This window comes from Amaranthus tricolor, chromosome 12 (genome assembly GCF_026212465.1).
Source record: "Amaranthus tricolor cultivar Red isolate AtriRed21 chromosome 12, ASM2621246v1, whole genome shotgun sequence".
Classification (NCBI taxonomy): domain Eukaryota; kingdom Viridiplantae; phylum Streptophyta; class Magnoliopsida; order Caryophyllales; family Amaranthaceae; genus Amaranthus; species Amaranthus tricolor.
In genome coordinates, this window is record NC_080058.1 from 8,258,530 (window position 1) to 8,280,395 (window position 21,866).

The 21,866-nt window shown below is 32.6% G+C and overlaps 2 protein-coding genes across 5 annotated transcripts; both read left to right on the forward strand.

The window, feature by feature from the left end:
* Window positions 1-10,589: 10,589 nt before the first annotated feature.
* LOC130828772 (F-box/LRR-repeat protein 3) lies at window positions 10,590-17,892 on the forward strand. 4 transcript variants are annotated; one of them, XM_057694757.1, is made up of 7 exons: window positions 10,590-11,328; window positions 12,048-12,173; window positions 13,042-13,146; window positions 13,677-14,076; window positions 14,512-14,641; window positions 15,476-15,776; window positions 17,432-17,892. In XM_057694757.1, the coding sequence occupies exons 1-7, from the start codon at window positions 10,684-10,686 to the stop codon at window positions 17,675-17,677; spliced, it is 1,953 nt and encodes a 650-aa protein (XP_057550740.1). In that variant the 5' UTR covers window positions 10,590-10,683; the 3' UTR covers window positions 17,678-17,892. The 4 variants fall into 4 exon arrangements, with proteins under 4 accessions (XP_057550740.1, XP_057550742.1, XP_057550741.1 ...); XM_057694759.1 differs by having other exon boundaries at window positions 15,482-15,776; XM_057694758.1 differs by having other exon boundaries at window positions 13,042-13,143.
* A 519-nt stretch (window positions 17,893-18,411) lies between these two features.
* Window positions 18,412-21,142, forward strand: LOC130828773 (putative pectinesterase/pectinesterase inhibitor 22). Its single transcript, XM_057694762.1, has 2 exons — window positions 18,412-19,466; window positions 20,376-21,142. The coding sequence occupies exons 1-2, from the start codon at window positions 18,467-18,469 to the stop codon at window positions 21,044-21,046; spliced, it is 1,671 nt and encodes a 556-aa protein (XP_057550745.1). The 5' UTR covers window positions 18,412-18,466; the 3' UTR covers window positions 21,047-21,142.
* Window positions 21,143-21,866: the final 724 nt, after the last annotated feature.

Here is a 21,866-nt window from a genome sequence, read left to right on the forward strand (position 1 = left end):
TTATGTTAATTTCATGCTCCTCACGTGATGTTTTAGTGAGTTTTAGGTAGTGTTGTAGGTGATATTTCACATTTTCGTCTCATATGTTCAATAATGCATTTTATTTGATTATTGAGGCGGAAACGAAGTTTTATTAGGTCCCGGGAGTGATAAGAGGGTGAAGGCCTGAAGAAATGGTTTAAGATCCCTAAAAGAAGTGAAGAGATCGAGCCAAACAAGCTCCAAAGGGAAGAAACGAGTCGTAGTTAAACCGTGCCAAAAAGCCACGGCTCGTCGCTCAATATTACATTCCAGAAAAAAAGTGATGAGTCGTCCCACAGATACCATGACTCGTCGCATACCTACTAATCTCAGCATTGTAGTCCAGTGCCAAAGCCACGACTCATCGCTCATGCCACGAGTCATCGCATACAATCTGATCTCAACATTGAAGTCTAGAGACTGAGCGAAGGCTTGTCCCCAATATTGCCACGACTCGTCGCCAATTCACCAAAGTCACATAATCCAGGCAATAGCAAAGCGACGACCACTTATTTTGCAGCCAGTTTTAATAGCAGCAGTTACTTTATTTTAAGTTTCAATTTTTATCAGTTTTTTAGCAGTAGTTTTAGAGATAATCCAGAGAATTATTTTTGGTTCTTTAAGCTTTTGTTGCAAAACTTCATCGTTACATTAATTCTTCTTGCAATTTACATTATTGTTCTTCGTAATTAGTAATTTTTCTTTGTTAATTGCTTTATTATTTATCTCTTGCATTGAAATCATTCATCGTTTTATGTTTAGTATTTCTATTAAGTCATCATTCATTATGAATTGCATATTTATCATCAAAATTAGTGAGTAGTTTTCTTCATTAGGGTTAGGGTCTAATCCTTAATTCGAAGCATGGGATGACATTTTATCGATTGATTGTGTGAATTTTGGGTCTATAATTAAATCTACGCTTAATGAATCTTGGTTTAAACATATTTATTAACCTTTTCAATAAAATGGAAGTTTAAAATTAGGACTAATTTAGAATTGAGATATATTTAAGTTAAATTCCTACTAGTTTAGCCAATAAAACGGAAGTTTGATGATTAATACTAGTTTGGTCATAAATCGATATTAATCAATAGAGCGGAAGCTTGAGATTAATTAGATCATATTTAATTATTCCATTGACTCAATTTCATACAATCATGAGAGTGATCGACTCCCATGTTACAGTTAGGTGATGCCCGACACCCTAGAGCTTGTCATTTCATATTTATCTTCATATTGATCATTGTTTTAGCTTTAGTTTTTGCATCATAGTAATAGTTTCTCGACCACATTATTTCTTGATCCGTGTCTTATAGTCATAAAACAAAAAAACTGATTAACTCGCCTCCTTGTGTTCGACCCGCGACTACACGTCAACCGTGCGCTTGCGGTTATTTAAAATTTGCCTTATCATGTTTTTGGCGCCATTGCCGGGGAGGCGACGCGTAATTCTTTTGTTTTGTTGATTGAGCTACTTGCCACTTACTTGTTGTCCCCTCTCCTAGACCCCTTTGTGTTTGAATTCTTTGTATGCATAGAAGAGCTCGATCTCTAGAGCCATTCGACCCAGAGATCGAAGTTACTGCCCGTAGACTGAACGCCCAACGCCTAAAGCGGTTAAGGCGACAACAATGCTAACCAATCCTTTGGCCAATTGGGTGCGCCCACGCTCACCCAAAATTCCATTCCATGTATCGTCAAACCCAATTTCGGTACAGAAAATTTTGAATTGAAGCCTCACCTCATCCAAATGATTGAGAGGAACCAATTCGGCGGTCACCCTAGTAAGAGTCCTTATGACCATATCGAAGTCTTTATAGAAAGGTGTGACACCATCACTGCTAAGGATCTTTCCATGGTAGCAGTGCATTTGCAGCTTTTTCCCTTCAGCTTGAAGGTTAAAGCTAAATCCTGGCTCAAGTCCGAGCCCCCTGGTATATATAGGACTTGGGAAGAACTGGGAGTTATGGTAGAGGTTTAATGACCTCCAGCTTAGCTGTCCTCACTATCAGATACCCAACTGGTTGCTTGCCTAATCCTTCTATGGAGGACTGTTCGATGAGCACAAGTAGTCGGTTAACACCGCATGTGGCGGTGACATGGACTCCAAGCTCCTAGATGACCTCTTGAGACTCTTCGAGAACATGGCTAAAAATGGTTTCTCATAGAGCAATGAGAGAGGTTCAGTGTCCCAAAGTAATAATGTGGAATCCGAGACCATCAAGGCACTCACCAAACAGATAGTCAATCTCACTGAACAGATGGCTAAGGTAAGCATGGTAAGCTCCTCCTCTAGTTCTAATAATTCTGCTAATTTATGTGATACTTGTGGCGTCCCAGGCCACTGTTCGAGCACTTACCTCTAAGTTTACGATGAGGCAAACGCCCTGTACAGTAAACATCCTGGAGACCCACACGCGAACAGATATAATGCAGGTTATAGGCATCCTAATTTGTCTTACTCAAGCACGAATGTGCTAAATCTACAGCATCAGCAAGCTCCATACCAATACCGACCGTCGTACAAGCAATACGCTTAGCCAGCCCAATCTAGTCTCAGGTCTTAGGTTGATGAACTAAAAAACTTGTTGCGGACCCACATCCAAAACAGTGTCTCACACATGAAGTTTCTCGAGACACAAATAACTCAGGTAACACAGCATATCAACACTCGCGCTGCAAACTAATTCCCAAGCCAGCCAGAGCCCAAGGGTAAGGAGCCCAACCAGTCCGTGGATACAGTTACCACGCGAAGTGGTAAGCAACTTGTCGATTCCCCCCTTATGCAGGTATCTTCTGAAAGGCTACACTAGGGAAAAAAACTTATTTGCTGCTTATGATTTGCTGCGGTTTTTGTATATTCGCAGCAATAAATAGGAAAAAGAATTGAAAAAAAACACTTAATTGCTGCGGTTTTTAAAGTGTGACCGCAGCTAATATTCCATTCCAACATTAATTGCTGCGGTTTTGGTAGGGACCGCAGCAAATAACCCTTACACAATAGCTTTATTGTTGCGGTTATCAAGGGGGCCCACAACAAATAACGTTACAACAAAATGAAAATACACATGTGGAGCATTAATTGCTGCGGTTGATGCCCTAGACCGCAACAAATAGCCGTTAAATAAAACTTACACAGCATATACAGTAGGCTTGCATGTATAAAATTGACCTCATAACTAACTCTCATAGCACACCATCTCAATTTCATATTTACCAGTTTGGTACTAAACAGTAAAAATGATTAAAAAAAAATTATTGTAGTTTTAATAGGTATAAAATCTCTTAAAAAGTTTGATGAACATACTTTAACCATCTCATTTTCCTATAAAATTTGCATTACTATTTAAAAATATAGTATTTGATGGTTATGAAAAATTGTGAAAAAATAAAGTAATCAAAGTTTTATTACAATGAGAATATCATATTGCATTTCATGAAAATTATTAACAGTACGGTTTATTTTCATTAATACTGTGGTACTACCATTTACTACTCCCTCTTCCCACGAAATTTACTCCACTTTCTTATTTTTATTTTAGGCCATGGCTCACTCTTTTTTTCATTTTTATCTAAAAATTTAATTTATCTTTCCATTCTATCTACATCCTTCTCCCATTTTGACATAAAATATTCTCTTTGTGTCCTATTCAAATAGCATCATTTAACTCCAAAAGACTTTCAAGCTATCGAGTCAAATTGTACAATTTCAGTAGGACAAACCAAGGTTATTAGGATCGGGATTCTACCTAAGATCGTTGAGGGGGTAGGATCAATATCGGTAGAATTGGATCTTAGGATCGTGTGATCCTACAAATATGCATCGATGTGCTTTGAATGACTGATTATTATCTATATTTGTTCTTTTTTAAGTTTTAAGGTATAAGTAAAAACTTATTTGACTTCATCTATTAAGTTTTAAACAAAAATTATTTTAATAATTATTTTTAAACTACAAATTAAAAAAAAATTATATCCACTTGTTTAATATCACTTTATCAACTTATTAAACTTTTTTTTACAAATTGTCAATAGTACAATTTTAAAAGGTCATAAGGAGCATTAACAACCAAATATGTCAGGGATTAAAATAAGAAAGATGGGGAGCGACAATGTCGGTGATGTTGTATCATCTGGGGGAGGTGATAAGCCAATGTGTGATAGGCTCAGTGATAGGCAACTAACCATGTGATTGCTCATTACACTTTTCTCATAATTACATATTATTACACTCATTAATTAATTAATTAATTGCTCACTCTGTCCTCGGAATATTACTCCATCCGCAATCCGCCAGCACATTGTAAATTTTTAATTGAATGATTTTTTAATTAATATGGTATGGGAAATCAATCTAGGTTGCACTAAAACGGACACGGACACGACACGGGTACGGAAAAACGCCAACTTAAAAATGGCGGACACGAGGACACGAAAATGGTAATATAATAAATATATCAAATTAAAGAAAATTTTACAATCTTTCATTTGATATTTGTAAATAAACACTTTAAAAACATAAAAATCACATAAAATGCAAATAAGTACGAAATAAACAACATGAGTATTTAAAATAAGTCATACAAACCAAATCAAAGAAAACCAAATAAATAGATAAATTTAAGTTTAATCATCACACAGCATCCATTTTCTACTCCAACATATTCATTTTCTACTCCACTTACCCAAAACTCCATCAATTTTCTTGATTTTCGTGAAACCTGTGCTCAAAATCATACTTCCTTTGTTTTGTTTTTCTTGAACTCAATGGCACAGGCACACCACTTACCCAAAACTCCTTTGTTTTCTTGATTTCAGAAATGAGTTTCAATCAAATCAAAAACCCAAAGTAAAACCTAGATCTTGATTTAAGAAGATGTGTTTATCAGAGATCAAAGAAAACAAATCAAAACCCAGATTTCGATTTTATAAAATAGGTTTCAAAGCAAAGCAAACACCCAAAGTAAAACCCATACAGATTTCAACATATAAGCAACAAAATACCAAACGATAGGAGCAGATTTCAAAAAATTAATATTAGGATTTAGGATAAAGAGTGAAAATACCTTAAACAAAATCAAAAATTTCGATTTTAGGAGCAGCAGCAGCCAGCAGCAACGCAGCACCAAGTTCGAGTGTTCGTAATCGTCTGTGATGGAGGAGCAACCGGCGGTGGCGTGGTGTGGGAGTGCCGGAGCGACGGTGGAGGTGGAGGAAAAGTTGAGTAGAGTTTTTAGGGTTAGAGTGAGTGAAAGAGAAGGAATTGAAAACAGTGAGTGACTGAGTGAGGAAACAGAGAGGAAAACAGTGAGTGTCTTTCGTTTAAAATTTAATTTTTTTTTTTTAAAACGTGTCTTTCACCCTTATCGTGTCCCTTGCGTGTCCTAGCCGTGTCCGCGTGTCCGGAAAAATATTAAAATATTGGACACTTCATTTGGCGTGTCGGACACGGATTTTCGCGTGTCCGTGTCCGACACGGGACACGTCTGTCAAATGGCGTGTCCGTGTATCAGAGAAATCAATTTGATAATAAAGAGATAATGTGTTCAAATAAAAATATTATATTTCTTCTGCATTTTAATAGTTGTTATACTTCTGTTTTTTATGCTATTTAATGCACAATTTTATTCTTTAATATCTTTAATCTTTAATGTCATATTATAAAAATTCTTAAAAGTTAATATTATTAAAATATGCATTGAGACGAATCAAATAAGATCTCACTTGACTATGTTTTACATTATACATGGAGAAAATATATACCAAATAAAATCAGTTGGTAAATAGTGGTTGCTACAAAAAAATATAGAACAATTAAAATCTAGAGGAAATATATAACTAATTACTCTCTCTGTCTCGTGAAAATGTTAAAAAATATGAGAAAATAATATTTTATGAGAAAATAAAAAAAAATAAAAATGAGATGAAAAAGTAAAAATATTAAAGAAAAAATATAGGTCAATATAAAAAAAGGTTAATTTTATGTAACACTTTTAAAGAAAAATTTACTAAATTGTATGGTTGATTGGGAGTAACAGATTGCTGCAGCTGAACATATTCTTGATCAACTTGGGTTTGCGATTTTAATGAGGCAACTAGGTAATGCTGTCAGAAAATTTTTTAAACTAAAAATTTTAATATATATTGAAGAATCTTATTTGTCTTAATGATCCATGATTTTGCTGAAATTACCATGACTTATTACTATATAATATATATTAGGATAGAAATCTGTGTAATATATAAATTTTTAAATATGTTAATATTTAATAAATTTTTAGACTAATAAAAATATTAAATTTTAGACTATTTATATTGTAATAATTTCTGTTATTAAAGTGTTAATACATTTTTGAAAAGGAATAATTGCATTACCGAAAATCAAAAAATGTTTTTAGTTGATTGATTTTTATTGCACTATATTTAGTAGCCGAGAATTGAGATATTTTGATTGCATATAGACTGATTACAACTGGCTACTTTTTTGCATTAATTTATTTGTTTCCAAATTGCCATTCGGTTCAATATTCTTGACTTTTTTCCTAAAATTCAAAACTATAATTATGGTAGTCTAACAATATAAATAATTGACTTTAATGATCTATTAAATAAATTTCACGTCATTTCAGTTTTAAAAAACAATTGTTGGAATAAGGGCAATTATGTAATTCTAGTAATTCTTAAATTGCACTATAATTGGAATAAATGTAATTTATTATGCAGTATAATTTTCTACATACTACATCATATATTTCATAGTATACTTTTTTAAATACTTGCTACATTGTGATTATTGACATTATTTATCGTTTAAACTTATTTTATACATTGCGGTTAAAGTATACAAGAAAATATACTCAAATGGAATCTTATTTGAATCGTCTAATCGTAAACTTTTTAATATTAACTTTTTATAATTTTTAGTAATGTATAATTTGATATATAAATAATCAAAATAACGCATTAAATTGTATAAACAGTCAAATGTAACATGTATAATGGACTGAACGGAGAACTGTAATACTTCTATATTGTAAGGCCTTTACCATTAGCTTAAATTTTTAATTTAGTCTTTTTACCTAGTATCATAAGTCAACGTGACAAAAAAGTCATGCTTTAAATGAGTATACTCCGAAGAACTTAACCATTATCTTGGGTTTTTGGTTAAATTAATTGCTAAATACCTTTTATATTTCAAATTTATTTATTAAACTGTTCATCTTGTGTGAATAGTAGGGTTATCTCAGAAATTTAAGACGCATAAAAAATAAATTTATGTCATTTGTTTTTTAGAGCAATTTATGTGCTTGATTAATCTATTTTATGCTAATGTTAGATTAATTTATGTTATGTGTGGATGAAATTCTTCATGATTAATGATTATATGCAATATTCATTATCTTAGAATTTTTAAAATTGATATAAAGTCAGAGTTTGATTCGTTTTATTGTTAGCAATTTTAGTTACTATATTTTTGAAAAAGTTTAAGTTGCTACTTTAGTCTATATCCATATTATAATTGTTTCTGCATGGTTACTTGTTATTGTAAATTAAACTTCAAAATTGAATATAATTTTTTTGAGGGAAACCCATCTCTAATTCCTTAGTTTGTATTTGTAATAGTTAGGAGCTAATATAAAATAGTACAAGTGTACGTTAAAATGGATGAGCATATGGTGTCATGTGTTTTGTCTGATTTAAGAGAGGGGAATTTGAAGAAGGGCATATGCGCGTCGTATCTTAAACATTGTTATCAATCACGAAGATAGGTACGGTACCTTACACGCTAGTGGGCCCTTGCTTTGACCGCTTCCTTCTCATTGCCGTATCAAACACACTCGCCAACTAAACGGTCCTCAATTACATTATTTTAATAATTATTCAAATCTTAATTTATATATTACGATTTTTTATACTATTCATCGTTCAAACTTATTTTATATATTACGATTAATATGTAAGCAAAATTATAGTCAAACGAGATTTTATTTGAATCGTTTAATTGCATATTTTCTAAATATTTAGTTTTTATAATTTTTAAATGTGTATAATTCAATATATAAATAATCAAAACAACACATTGAATTACGGAAAAAGTAAATATAACAAGTTTAGTAGAACGGAGGAAGTACTACTAAATCAATTAAAAAAACCTCTAATTAGTTACTTCATATATTTTTTATTTTTCGGAGTCAGGCTAGAGCATCTCTACATATAAGAAAAGAGATAATGAATCTTTTATATAAATAATGAGAATCAAATAAATATTACTCCCTCTGTTTCCTAATGTTCTTCCCATTTAAAATATTCTAGTACTTTGGTGAGAGAAATTTGATTAAGATTTTTAGGAAATATATAGATGATAAAATATATCCATGTAAAATCTCGTTAGATTCGATTTAATATATACTTTTTTATTATAGAGTATAGTTTTTATAATTTTTTATGTTATGTATTTAGAGATATAAAGGCTTAAAATTTACTTTAAAAACTATGTAAAAAGTAAATGAGAATAACATAAAAAACAAAGTATAAACTTGAAAATTAAATCTTCCACTACTTCATCTGTTCCACTATACTTGCTACATTATGACTTTTTACGCAATCCAATGTGTGTTCCATTTTTTTGGCTGTACTTGTGTATGTTGATGACTTTATCATTTATGTTAACAATACTGCGGCGATTTCCTCTTTTAAATGCTATCTTGGCACTTGTTTTCACATAAAGGATCTTGGTTTTCTTAAATACTTCCTTGGTGTAGAGGTGGCTCGGAGCCCCGATGGCATTTTTCCATGTCAGCAAAAATATACTCTTGATATTCTCAAGGAGACAAGTATGATAGAGTCGCGTCCATATCCTACACCTATTGAGCAGAATCATGGCCTTCCTCAAGTAAGTGGGGCTCCTTGTGATAATCTAGAACAATATCGCCACTTAGTTGGTCGACTCCTTTATCTATCTTTTACTCGTCCTGATTTGGCTTATGTTGTTCATATTCTTTCTCAATTTATGCACCAACCTCTTGATGCTTATTGGAATGCTGCTCTGCTTGTCGTTCCGTATCTTAAAGGTACTCCAGGTCAAGGAATTCTACTTTCAGCATCTTCTGCTCTTCAAGTTTTCAGTTGGTGTGATTCTAATTGGACAAGTTGTCCTTTAACTCGCCGGTCACTCACAAGTTGGATAGTTTTTCTAGGATCTTCACCTATTTCATGGAAAACTAAGAAACAACATATTGTTTCTCACTCTTCCGCCGAAGCTGAATATCGTTCTATGGCTGCTCTTACTTTGAACTCAAGTGGTTGCGCAATGTGCTCTCCGACTTGGGCATTTCCTCTTTATCTCCTATGATCATGTATTGTGATACTCAATCTGCTTTACACATTACTCAAAATCCAATTTTCCATGAACGTACTAAACACATTGAAGGTGATTGTCATTATGTGCGAGACGCTCTCAAAGATGGTCTTATTTCACGTTTCCATGTTTCTACTACTGAACAATGTGTCGATATTTTTACCAAAACTCTAGGGATTTGACAGTTTCATTATCTTCTGAGCAAGTTGGGCATTTTTGATTCGCATGCTCCAAAGGTGTTAAGCCCCAACGTATTATATGGGCTTAGCCTAAGTATAGTTGTGTTTGTCTTTATTTAGTGTACATATATATTAATGTAAGATACATTTTTAGGAGGAATAATGGAAAATTAAACCCTACTTTGTGAGCTTTCAACATGAGATTCACTACAAAAAATCAATTACTAGTAGTGTCGATTAACTCTCAAGTTTATTAAGTGACATCTTTTTCCTTGGAGGTGAAGCATCTCATGTATGTGTAATAATAATCATTTCAACAGTTTTCTCCCTCATTGTTTGCATACTCATTTTCTCTTTAAATCTTAGCAATTCATTTTGAAATCCAATTATTATTTATCTTATCCTCTAATCTGATTCTCCTTTTTCAATATTAATTTAAAAAAAAAAATAATGCTAAATAAAAATGACAAAAGAATCATACAGTCTCCAATTTAATTTAGTTGTCTCATTTAGTTTGGGCACAAATATTAAGAATAAGGGGACCAACTAAATAGTAGACTCATGTGCAATATTGCATGTTTTTAATATAAAGAATTGGAGGGAACTACCTAAAATACTAGACCCATGTAAAATATTAAGTATTTTTTATATTAAGAAAATGAAAAAACTACTTATAAATATAGATCTTAAAATAGAAATGGAATAATAAAAATAAATTGCTTAAATAAAGAAATAGGGGAACTAAAAAAAATTGGAGGGAGTATAATTAATCATCTTCAAAATGAAGCAAAAGCGTGTTGATGTACTTTGACAATCTACTAAACAAAACCATCATCATAGAAGTACATAATTAATTAATTATAAACCCAATATGACCATGTTCCACGTCATACAACCTTCCAACTAATCTCTTTTTTTTCTTCCAACTAGCTTATAGGATGATTAATTAGCTTCTTATTTTCATTTCTTCAACCTTCTCTTCATATTAAGAACTCCCCCCCCCCCCCCCCCCCCCCCCCCCAAAAAAAAAAAAAAACTATCTCTACTCTTCCATTTTAATTCCCATCAAATTAATTCACAATTAATTAACAATATTATAATCCTAGCATAATTAATCAAATAATGATCAACTCATACCTTCATCAACAATGCTCTTCTTTACTCCTCTCTCTACTAACCGACGACCTCCTAGCTCGAATCCAATCCCACTTACTGGACCCCACCGATCGGAAATCGTTCCGACTCGTTTGCCGCACCTTTTATCGAGTTGACTCACTGAGTCAAACCCACCTCCGCCCACTTCACCCATCCATCATTCCTTCTATCCTTCCTAAACTCACTCTTCTTCACACGCTTGACCTCTCTCTGTGCCCGTGTGTGGATGACTCCCTCGCTTCCGCCCTATCCCCACTTCTGGGCACCCAAGTGAAAACACTTTCCCTCAGCCGTGCGTCCGGGTTGACATGTGCGGGACTCGAGAGACTCGCACGGGCGTGCGAGAAGCTGGAGAGGCTGGACGTGTCGTACTGGTGCAATAGATTTGGGGACAGAGAAGCGCTAGGGATATCATGTGCGGTGAGATTGAAGGAGGTGACATTGGATAAGTGTTTGAGTGTTGGCGATGTGGGGTTGGCGCACATTGCTGTTGGGTGCGTAAAATTGGAGAAGGTTAGCTTGAAATGGTGCTTGGAGATTACTGATCTCGGTATTCGTCTTCTTGCTAACAAGTGCTTGCACCTCAAATTTCTCGACATTTCTTCCCTCAAGGTTTTTTTTTTTTTTTTTTTTTTTTTTTTTTTTTTTTTTTTTTAAATGTGTTTTCAATATGTTCTCTCCAATTCACATTAATTGTCCCATTTAATTTTGACGCATTATTCAATATATTAATTCAATTCTAAATATTTAAATTGTATATAATTAAAAATTATAAAAATTTGATTATCTCATGGTGTCAGAAAATTAAATGGAACAATTGATCTAAATTGGATAGAATATTTTGCAAAATGATATTCTTTCCTATCACAATGTTGATCAATTAATCTTATTTTTATTTTAAGACTTATAGTCAAATGAGATTTGTTTAATTTGTTCTAATGTTAATTTTTTAAAATTTATATACAATTATAGAAATAGAAATTTAATTAGTAGATTGATAAGTATGGATTGAGAATCAAATTAAAGGTTGTTTGGTTGTTTATTAAGTAGTTGATTGGTTGACATAATTTGACCAAACATAAAAAAAATTCTTTATAAATTCAAAGAGAAGGATAAGTAAATCTAAATTTTTGTGTATATTGTAACTTTCTATCTTCAACCAAATTAAAAAAAAAAAAAAAAATCAACTTTTAAGAATTTGACCAAGAAATTAAGCTCCAAGGAAATAAAAAATCCCATTGAAATTTAGTTTATATGTCTACCAAATGGAAAAATAAGTATTAGATTGAGAATTGATTTTAAATGATGTAAATGGAATGTTGTTTAAGCAGGTAACAAGTGAGTCCTTGCATTCAATAGCGGCGTTAAATGAATTGGAGACATTGGTTATGGTGGGATGTGGTTTGGTGGATGATACAGGCTTATATTCAATCGCTAAAGGATGTCCTTCTCTCAAGGTTAGTCTTATTTCTGTTCCGCATATTGCATTGTATCAGGCTTATTTATTAGCATCTGATACTTTTTTTTACTTCTCTCGTTCTAAAATACTCGCTATATAAATGCCTTAAATTTTTTCCACAAAATAATACTCAACTCTTAGAAAATTAGCTACAATAACATTTCCGTTAAGTTTCATTTCAGTTAAGTTAGACTTTATATTTGGGATTTATTAGGGGCATTTATGACTTTTACCATAACTTAATAGAGATTAAACGTATTTATCTCCATATAAAATATCCCATCAATATATAAATAATTAAAATAATATATTAAATTGCGTAAAAATCAAAGTATATTTAAACAAATTAAGTACAACTGAAGTTTCACTTAATTTATCAACAAAGATTGCCACAATTATGGTGTGATCCCGGTAAGAAGATATTTAGATTTTTAATCAAACACCTAGGTTAAGAACTTCTTGTATGCACTTGATTGATCATATTATTTTTGTATGAACCAACGATTTTATTTTTACATAAAAAGTATAATTAAGTACATAATTATTGAAAAATACTTATTATTATTAGGTTGGTCAACACTAAAATAGCGTAGACCAAATCTATAGAAGACTTTTACCTTTAGAGTGTCATGACATCCTAGTTCGAACTAATTGTGTTTCAACTAAAAGAATTATATTCTTTAAATCAAAACAAGGCTTTTGATGCTGTGGTTTCTCTTACTTTCACAAGATTTACTAATCTCTTGCGAATCGCAAATGAAAAAGCGAATTATAGTCGATTTTGGGCTATTTCATGGTTATTTTGAGTAAATTATAAATTCAAAAAGCGAATTAACTGACAAATTACATTACAATGGTCTCTCTAGGTAGTAGATATGTCACGGTGCGATGGCATTACTTCAGCTGGCTTGTGCTCAGTAATTAAAGGACATCACCGACTACAAGAGTTGAATGCAAGCCATTGTAAGGTCGTAAGTACACTACACAAACTGTGGGATACCTTTCTAATCTACATCCTTTGTTACTCTTCCTTCCCTTCTAACTATAAATTATCAAGGAACAAACTTAACCAAGAGATAAAGCTGATGGTTGAAGTCCTAAAATATGTTATATATCCTAACACGTCCCGTTACATGAAAGCTCTTTAGGCTAGCTAGAAGTATGAATGCTACACAAACCCTCATCATACATGGTGTTGAATATTCTACTTTAAATGAGGGTAATTGAGATTCGAACCCTTGACCTCTTATCACGGTGTCAGAAACTGGCATGACAAGAGATCACGGGTTCGAATCTCAATCACCTCTCATTTAAAATGAAAAATTCAGCGCCAGGTATGAGCAGCGCCTGTGTTGTATCTACACTTAGTCCCAAAGACTCTTGTGTGAGGCGCATGTTAGAGTATTTAAACGTGGAGCCTTAATCGTAAGCTTAAGCTTTTGGTTGAGTTGATTCCTTGACATAATCCTCTAATGAAACTCTTTTGAATACAATTTCGCAGGATCTCACTTCCGATGTCCTTAGTGCATTGAAGAGATTAAAATCACTAAAAGTGTTCAAAGCAGATGGAACTCGAGTATCTCAAGCCACAATCGAAACCATCACCAAAAACTGCACATCTCTTACTGAAATCGGGCTTAGTAAATGCATTGGATTAAAAGACATTTATATCACTCGCCTACTAACCGGTTGTGGCAACTTAAAAACCCTTAATCTTTCATGTTGTCCTGCTGTTACGGATGATGCTATTGAAGCAATAGCAACTTCATGCAAGAAACTACAATGCCTGAACTTGGAGTCATGTAATTCTATAACTCAAAGAAATCTCCATCTTCTCGGCTCTTCCTGCGTCGGTCTTCAGGAACTAGATCTCACTGATTGCTCTGGCATTAACGACACTGGTATTAATTTTTGTTTGCCTATATTCAGATGTTCGAAACTGCTCAAATTATTTATTTCTTTCGTTTCCTTATTATTGTCTACTCATCTGTCCTCTTTGAATTGCATCAAAGAGCAAGTGGGGTAAGTTTTAAAAAAGTGATAATAAATGAAAAGAGAGAATGAATTGTGTAAATGAAATTAAAAGAGAGTTAAAATGTATTGGTGAGATTAAAAGAAAATGACAGACCATTGTCCAAAAATAAAATTGATGCAAATTAAATAGAACGGATCAAAATGAAAAATAATGCAAATTTAATAAAACAGAGGGAGTACATTTCTATAACGGACAATTTATAAAAATTTGTCCACTTCAAAATTATTTTCCGTTATATAACAAATTTTAGACCAAAATGGCTTCACAAAGTTTATAACATTAGTGTGTATTGCCTTTGCAGCACTTGGTTACTTGTCTAGGTGTTCAGAACTAAGGTTGCTAAAGCTAGGGCTTTGCGACAACATATCTGACAAGGGATTGTTCAATATTGCTTCTAATTGTAAGAAGATATCTGAACTTGATTTGTACCGGTATAATCCCTTCTCACTTTTGTCCATATATATATACATTAGTTTCAAGGACGTGCAATTTGTTGATTCATAATATTTTATATTCTATAGTTAAAATTTTGGATCTGTCACTACTGTTTGAACCCCAGCTAGACTTGATTTTTACGCAAAATCAAATAAAACTAAATTTAATTCGCTTTTTGATTTTTTTTCAAACTAAATTTTCGTCACAATGCAAACCAAACCAAACCAAATTAATTCGCTCTAAACTTTTTAAGTTCAATATATCCAAACAAAATTTGCTCTTTAAAAAAAAATCTCAATTGCAAATCAAATATGAAAAACAAAATAATGAATTAAAAAATTACAAGTCATAGTAGCAAAAGTAGTTATGAAAAAATAAATTTTAAATTGTTGATTAAAGGCTTTTTTTTTTTTTTTGTAAGAGTGCTTTTAAGTTTTTTTAATGTCGCCTAGCTATTAACGTGAGAGTGAGTTTCTATTTTAGTTCGGTTCGAAGTTTTAATTTTCGGTCTTTGATAAGGTTAAACGTAATCCAAATCAAAAAATTTCGGTTTAGAAATTCCTAAATCCAAATTCAAACAAATCGGTGAAAAGTTCAAATCATCCCTACCTAGTCTAGCTAATAACACCAGGTATTTTAAAACTACCAGCAATTCTTGTATGAGATCGTCTCACTGTAATACGAACTCATATAGTAAGCTCAATTTTTTAATTGATCACTTTAAGATTATAAGTGATCACTTGAATACAGTAAGTATAGATTGAACAAATCTAATAGAAATTGTTTTACAATAAAATCGTCTCAATTGAGAAATTTTCTAAAACTATTAGATGCAGTTGTGCTAATATAGGAGATGAAGGAATGGAGACAATATCAAATGGGTGCAAAAAGTTAAAGAAGCTTAATGTGTCATATTGTACTAGTTTGACTGACAAGGGAGTACAACACATCGGAAAATTGGAAGAATTGTACGTTCTAGAAATGCGAGGGCTACTTAGTGTAACTGCTTTTGGATTACAAGCTGTTGCGGTTGGATGCACGAAGCTATCAGTGTTAGATCTAAAGCACTGTCAGAACATTCTAGATTCTGGATTTTGGGCGCTTGCTAACAACTCAAAGAACATGCGTGAGGTATTTAAAGTATCATGTCTTATGTTCTATAATAATAATAATGTCCCTTGTTTCATTCGTTGATTATAGAAAATTTTATTTATAGCAAGTGCGCGGTGTATGTTAACGGGTCGAACTCAATAAAACTTGTTCAATTTGATTTACTTATTCACATTATCACATAATATAGAACGGAAATATTTGAACGGTTAATGTTTTAAAAAAACTATCAATATGATAAAATTAGCCAGATTGCTATTAAAATAAACTAAAGTAGAAATTATGGTTCTAACAATTATTAAAAGCGTCTAGGGCATTAATAATCACATAATTTGCATAACGGATATTGACTATTTCTCATCAATTTAACTAAATGTGATCTTTGTTAACCTTAAATTTTTATTATACTGGCCGAATTAATAGAATTTAACCTAAATAGTCCCTAAACCTAAATTACTCTTAACCTCAAATTTTCGTTATATTGAGTAGGTTATAAAAGATGTTCACTTCTAGGTTCACTAGATATAGATTTAATTAGAGTTTCCTAAGCTACTCACTAATCATTCTAATAGACATGAAACCCTAAACATGCTTCTAGATTTGAATAATAATAGTAGGAATAAATAACATAAACTAATTTTGTCTACAATTTAATATAAATAACAAAATATAGAACGAAACATGAAGAAATGAAAGCTCAATTTCAAAATATCTAATAACATGAAAGCCTAGGCATAATTGTTAGTATGCATATAGAAATTTAATAAATTATTAATCTAAATAACATGAATATATTATAAAAGCAATAACGAAAACTTACTTGAATCACCGACAATATAAACTTAACTGAACTGAAGAAATCAACTACAACGTGTGAAGGAAAACTGATTGAAAATAAAAAAAATTCACTAAGAAACCGAGAAAATAAAGTGTCGCTAAAAACCTCTAAATTTGAAAAACTACTATTCTTTCCTAAGCCTAAAATTCCCCTTCTTATATAAGAAAGTTACATGGAAAATAATCATTCCAATAACCCAAAAATCTAAAATAAAAAATAATAAAAATAAAAAAGGAAAATAAAAAACTAACTAAATCGTGGTAAAAGACGCGTAAAGCCGCCGATAAGAATAGCGGTGACTCGTTGCTTGCTCGCAAACCCAAATAGAGGTTTTCAGAGAAGGGCGGCAAGTCGCAGCTCAGACAGCGGCGAATCGTCGCTTATATTCTGCCTCAAAATGTCGACTTCATTAGATTGACGACGAGTCATTGCTTATGTAACAGGGTCTCGTAGCTTATGTAACAGGGTCTCGTAGCTTATGTTAATGTTTTGCTTGTTTATTCTATTTTTCCTTGGACGGCGAGTTTAGCTCTTGATGTATGGGTCTGATGAGACGATTTGCCGTCTAGGTTATGTCTTCATAATTTGCCTCCTTCACCTGTTAGGGTCTTAGGCTATTTCTCTAAACCTTCCTTCACCTGTTAGGGTCTTAGGCTATTTCTCCAAACCTTCACTCTCTTATGATTTTATGGAACCTATAAATTTGCTTTGAAAATCATATAAAAGTAATAAGAAGAACAAAAGTCAACGGCATAAGTATTGATTTGAATGTTTCACATAATATAATTGAATTATTTGATATCCTCTAATGTTATAATTGTTCGAATGTTGTTATCAGATAAACCTTTGCAATTGTGGAATCTCAGATGCAGGCCTATGGATGATGCTAAGTAACCTAACATGTCTTCAAGATGCAAAGTTAGTTCACCTTAATAATGTATCAGCTAGAGGGTTTGAGGTAGCCCTAAGAGCATGTTGCATTCAACTTAAAAAACTTAAGTTACTTGGATCTCTTAAATCCTCCCTTTCCCCTGAATTACTTCATTTTCTTTGGTTGAGAGGTTGTAAAATTAGATGGGATTAGGGTTTAAAATTAAGTAATTTTAGGTTATCCTCTTTTTATTTTCGTTTGACTTACATGTCACAACATTCTTATAACCGACCAACCATTTTTAATTTTGATTTAGTCGTAATTAATGGCGAACAATTGCGTTTGGTCGCAATATCTGGTCGACAAAACAATATGATCATGAATATTTGATCGATTTTTTTTTTCAATGATCAACTTCCTTTATATGTTTGGGAAAGGAAATTTAAAGTTCTTTGAATCCTTATGTGGAATACTCCTTCATCACATTAGATTTACGACAATTGCGTTTTTAACATGAAAGCTAGATATAGTAAATATAACAAATTCATTGAAATTGAAAACATTCGATTTTCAATTAATGGGACGATTTCATTAAGAAGTATAATATCGGTCAAACAATTAATTAAAGAAAATAAATTGAAATGAAAGTTCTACACGAATGATATTGAAAGTTACTAGGAGCACGAAGCCAATAATATATAGGCAACCATTCTCATCAAGGCATCAAGCAAAGTATAAAATTGACTACCTTTAAAGTTTTACCTTGCTAATATAAGCATATAACGAATAAACTAAACTTTGATATGGGTAAAAGCATAACTTTTTACAATGATCATGACCCCACTTATTAGGATCACTTTCCTTAGTTGGCAAACATTCCTCCATATTTTTACTTCACCCACGTACCATAATTAAATTTCCAACACTTTTTGCCTATAATTGTACCATAATTTTGGTCACAATGCAATAAGCTTGCCAAGGTTCACCTTGTCCTTAACAAAAATGTCTAAGATATTAACATATTTCATTTTACTCTTGCTTTTGCCTTCTCTTAACGATGCCCTATACAATCAAAAAACTAATTATAACCAACTCCCACAAAAAATTTTGGAAAATATGATATCTCAAGCATGTGCCAACATTGAAGATGAAATGTCATGTTTTTCTGATGTTGAATCTAGGCTTCCAAACGGCCCTAGGAATGTTACTACTATTCTGAGGGCTGCCTTGGAAGCCTCTGTTGATCAAGTTCAACAAGCTATAAAAAAGATTTTTGATTTTAGTTCTCTTTCTTCCTCCACTATACGTGAACAGATAGCAGTGGAGGATTGTAAAGAGCTCCTTGACTTCTCTGTCACGGAACTTACTTGGTCTCTTTCTGAAATGAGAGTGCTTCGAGGTCATGGATCTATTCATGATTCTCGAGGAGACCTTCAAGCATGGTTAAGTGCCGCTATTAGTAACCAAGATACATGCTTAGAAGGGTTTGAGGGTACAAACCAACATGTTAAGAACTACATCAAGGGTAGTTTAACACAAGTCACACAACTTATAAGTAATGTTTTAACTTTGTATACACAATTACATGCCTTGCCATTTACACCTCCTAGACATAATTACTTTAACAACAACAATAATAATAATAATAATAATAATAGGAAAAAAATAATTGATCAAGATTATTTTCCAAAGTGGATGAGTGAGGGTGATAGAGAACATGTGGTTTCTTCAAGTACAAGTAAGGGAATACAAGTAGATGCTATTGTTGCATTAGATGGAAGTGGGAAATATAGAACAATTAATGAAGCAATTGATGATGCTCCAAATCATAGCAATAAAAGGTATATTATTTATGTAAAGAAGGGAATTTATAATGAAAATGTTGATATGAAGAAAAAGAAGACTAATATTATGCTCATTGGTGATGGAATTGGAGCTACTATCATTTCTAGTAATAGAAATTTTATGCAAGGATGGACAACCTTCAGAAGTGCTACTTTTGGTTAGTATTTCTTTGTATTATAAATATTTTTTTTTTATTTTCAATTTCTATTTTCTGAAATCAATAAATATAATCTTTATTGAATTATTTGGATGTTCCTGGATAAATCCAACTTACATTTTAACTGTTTGAAATAGATAATGACTGCAAAAAGATTTATAGTTTAACACAAGCTGAGAATTATTTTTATTTATAATTTATATTTTGACACAAGTGAAGAATTATTTACAAGTAAATGTCAATAAAACCTTAAAAATAATAAAGTTTAATAAATATGTGCTATTATGTTTATTTGTTATAGTTATCCGCTTGAATGTTAATAGAATTATTTTTCACTTTTTTAGTTATCAACTGAACTCATATATTCAACAAAAATGATCGTTATAATTAATGTAGGATCGTATTTTAACCGAATCTAACAATGTTGGCTAACACCAATTCCAATCGATTGGTCTGACTTAGATTTTGCAATTTTAATAAGACTAATTTGCGAATTCCAGCCTTAAAGTTTAGCACTTTTGCGAATCCAATTTCAATGTTTATTTTTTGCGAATTACAACCACCAAAGTATCAAAGTTTGCAGGTCAAACCAAAAAACAAATTCTGACCATTTTGGTGGTCGGAATTTTAGGTCGGAGTTCTGTGTTTTTGGCCTGAACTTGTAAACTTTGATACTTTTGTAGCTGAAATTCGCAAAATATAAACATTAAGACTATAATTCGCAAAAGTGCTAAACTTTAGAGCTTAATTTGCAAATCATTTTTTTAATACTAATAATTCTACTCCAACCTTAATATACTTAAAAAAAGTCAAAAGTTTTTTTTTTTTTTTCAGTATATTTTGTATAACTGAATCTAGTGTAGATAATTTACTAATCTTCTTAGTAACATTATCTATGTTATTATGCAGCTGTCTCAGGAAAAGGGTTCATAGCAAAAGACATAACATTTAGAAACACAGCAGGCCCAAAAAACCACCAAGCAGTAGCCCTTCGAGTCGATTCCGACCAATCAGCATTTTACAGGTGTAGTATGGAAGGATACCAAGACACACTATACGCTCACTCCTTACGTCAGTTCTATAGAGATTGCAACATATATGGCACCATCGATTTCATATTTGGTAATGGAGCTGCCGTGCTACAAAATTGTAATATCTATTCTCGGACCCCACTTCCACTCCAAAAAGTAACCATCACAGCCCAAGGTCGAAAAAGCCCACATCAAAGTACGGGCTTTTCAATCCAAAGCAGTAATATTTATGCAAATGAGCCCGCTTATTTGGGCCGGCCTTGGAAGCCCTTTTCTAGAGTGGTGTATATGAATTGTTTTATGAGTGCTACAATTCAACCTAGGGGTTGGTTGGAGTGGTCTGGAAACTATGGACTGAATACTTTGTATTATGGAGAGTATAGGAATTATGGGCCTGGGGCATCTTTAGTGACCCGGGTTAAGTGGCCCGGGTTTCATATCTTAAAAGATGTAAATGAGGCTGTTTTCTTTACTGTTGGACAATTTATTGATGGCATGTCATGGTTGCCAGCAACTGGTGTTAAATTCTCAGCAGGTTTGACTAATTAGAATATAGATGATTATATGTAATGGGATGGATCTTTTATTGTCATGTAAAGATTTGTTATTGTTTCATGATTTGAAAATAGTTTAGCACTTTCTCAACTAAGAGTTCTTTATGTTAATTCATTGATGACATGTATGGTTGTACATAGTGATGGCCACGGAGTGGGAGACCCGGGACCGAACCGGTCCCGAACCGTTCGAAACCGTCCCGGAACCATGAAACCACCGGAATAAAAATTGCCGGAAATGTGAAACTGCCTGAAAAAATTGCTTGAACAGGACCTAAGAACCGCGGGCCGGTTCACCCGAACCCAATGGTTCCTTGTAACCGGAACCGGTCCGGGTGAACCAACCCACCGGAACCGGCCAGGTGAACCGGCCCAGTGGTTCTTTGGAACCGTCCAAAAAGTAGCCGTTGTGATATTTACTATAAATACACATCACTTTCAATCATTTTCATTCACAATTCATCTCTTCTCCTACTCTCTCTACTTAATTACGTAATTATTCTCTTAATTACATAATTAGCCTTTTAATTGTTTCTTAATTTAGTTAATTACATAATTAGTCTATTAATTAATTATTTATTTCTTAATGGAAATTATTATGTCAATATTATCATGTCTTCTTTTTTGAAAAAAGCCTCTAAAAAGTTACTAAAGTGGCAAAATCATTGGGAGGTTGTAGCTCCAAAAGAAAGGCCACTTCAACTCCGTCAGTATCAACAACACCTTTGATTAGTAATTATAATTATGAACCAAATTATCTAGAAGGGTACGACCAAGAATTACACGATTATGCAGAAGAAGTGGAAAGAGAAATA

Excerpts from the sequence above, each read along its gene's own strand:
- LOC130828772 (XM_057694757.1), top strand. The coding sequence starts at position 10,684 with ATGATCAACTCATACCTTCATCAACAATGCTCTTCTTTACTCCTCTCT. Across the intron at positions 14,077-14,511 it reads CTCTGGCATTAACGACACTG|CACTTGGTTACTTGTCTAGG; the intron begins GTATTAATTTTT and ends TTGCCTTTGCAG. Across the intron at positions 14,642-15,475 it reads TCTGAACTTGATTTGTACCG|ATGCAGTTGTGCTAATATAG; the intron begins GTATAATCCCTT and ends TAAAACTATTAG.
- LOC130828773 (XM_057694762.1), top strand. The coding sequence starts at position 18,467 with ATGTCTAAGATATTAACATATTTCATTTTACTCTTGCTTTTGCCTTCT. Across the intron at positions 19,467-20,375 it reads CTTCAGAAGTGCTACTTTTG|CTGTCTCAGGAAAAGGGTTC; the intron begins GTTAGTATTTCT and ends GTTATTATGCAG.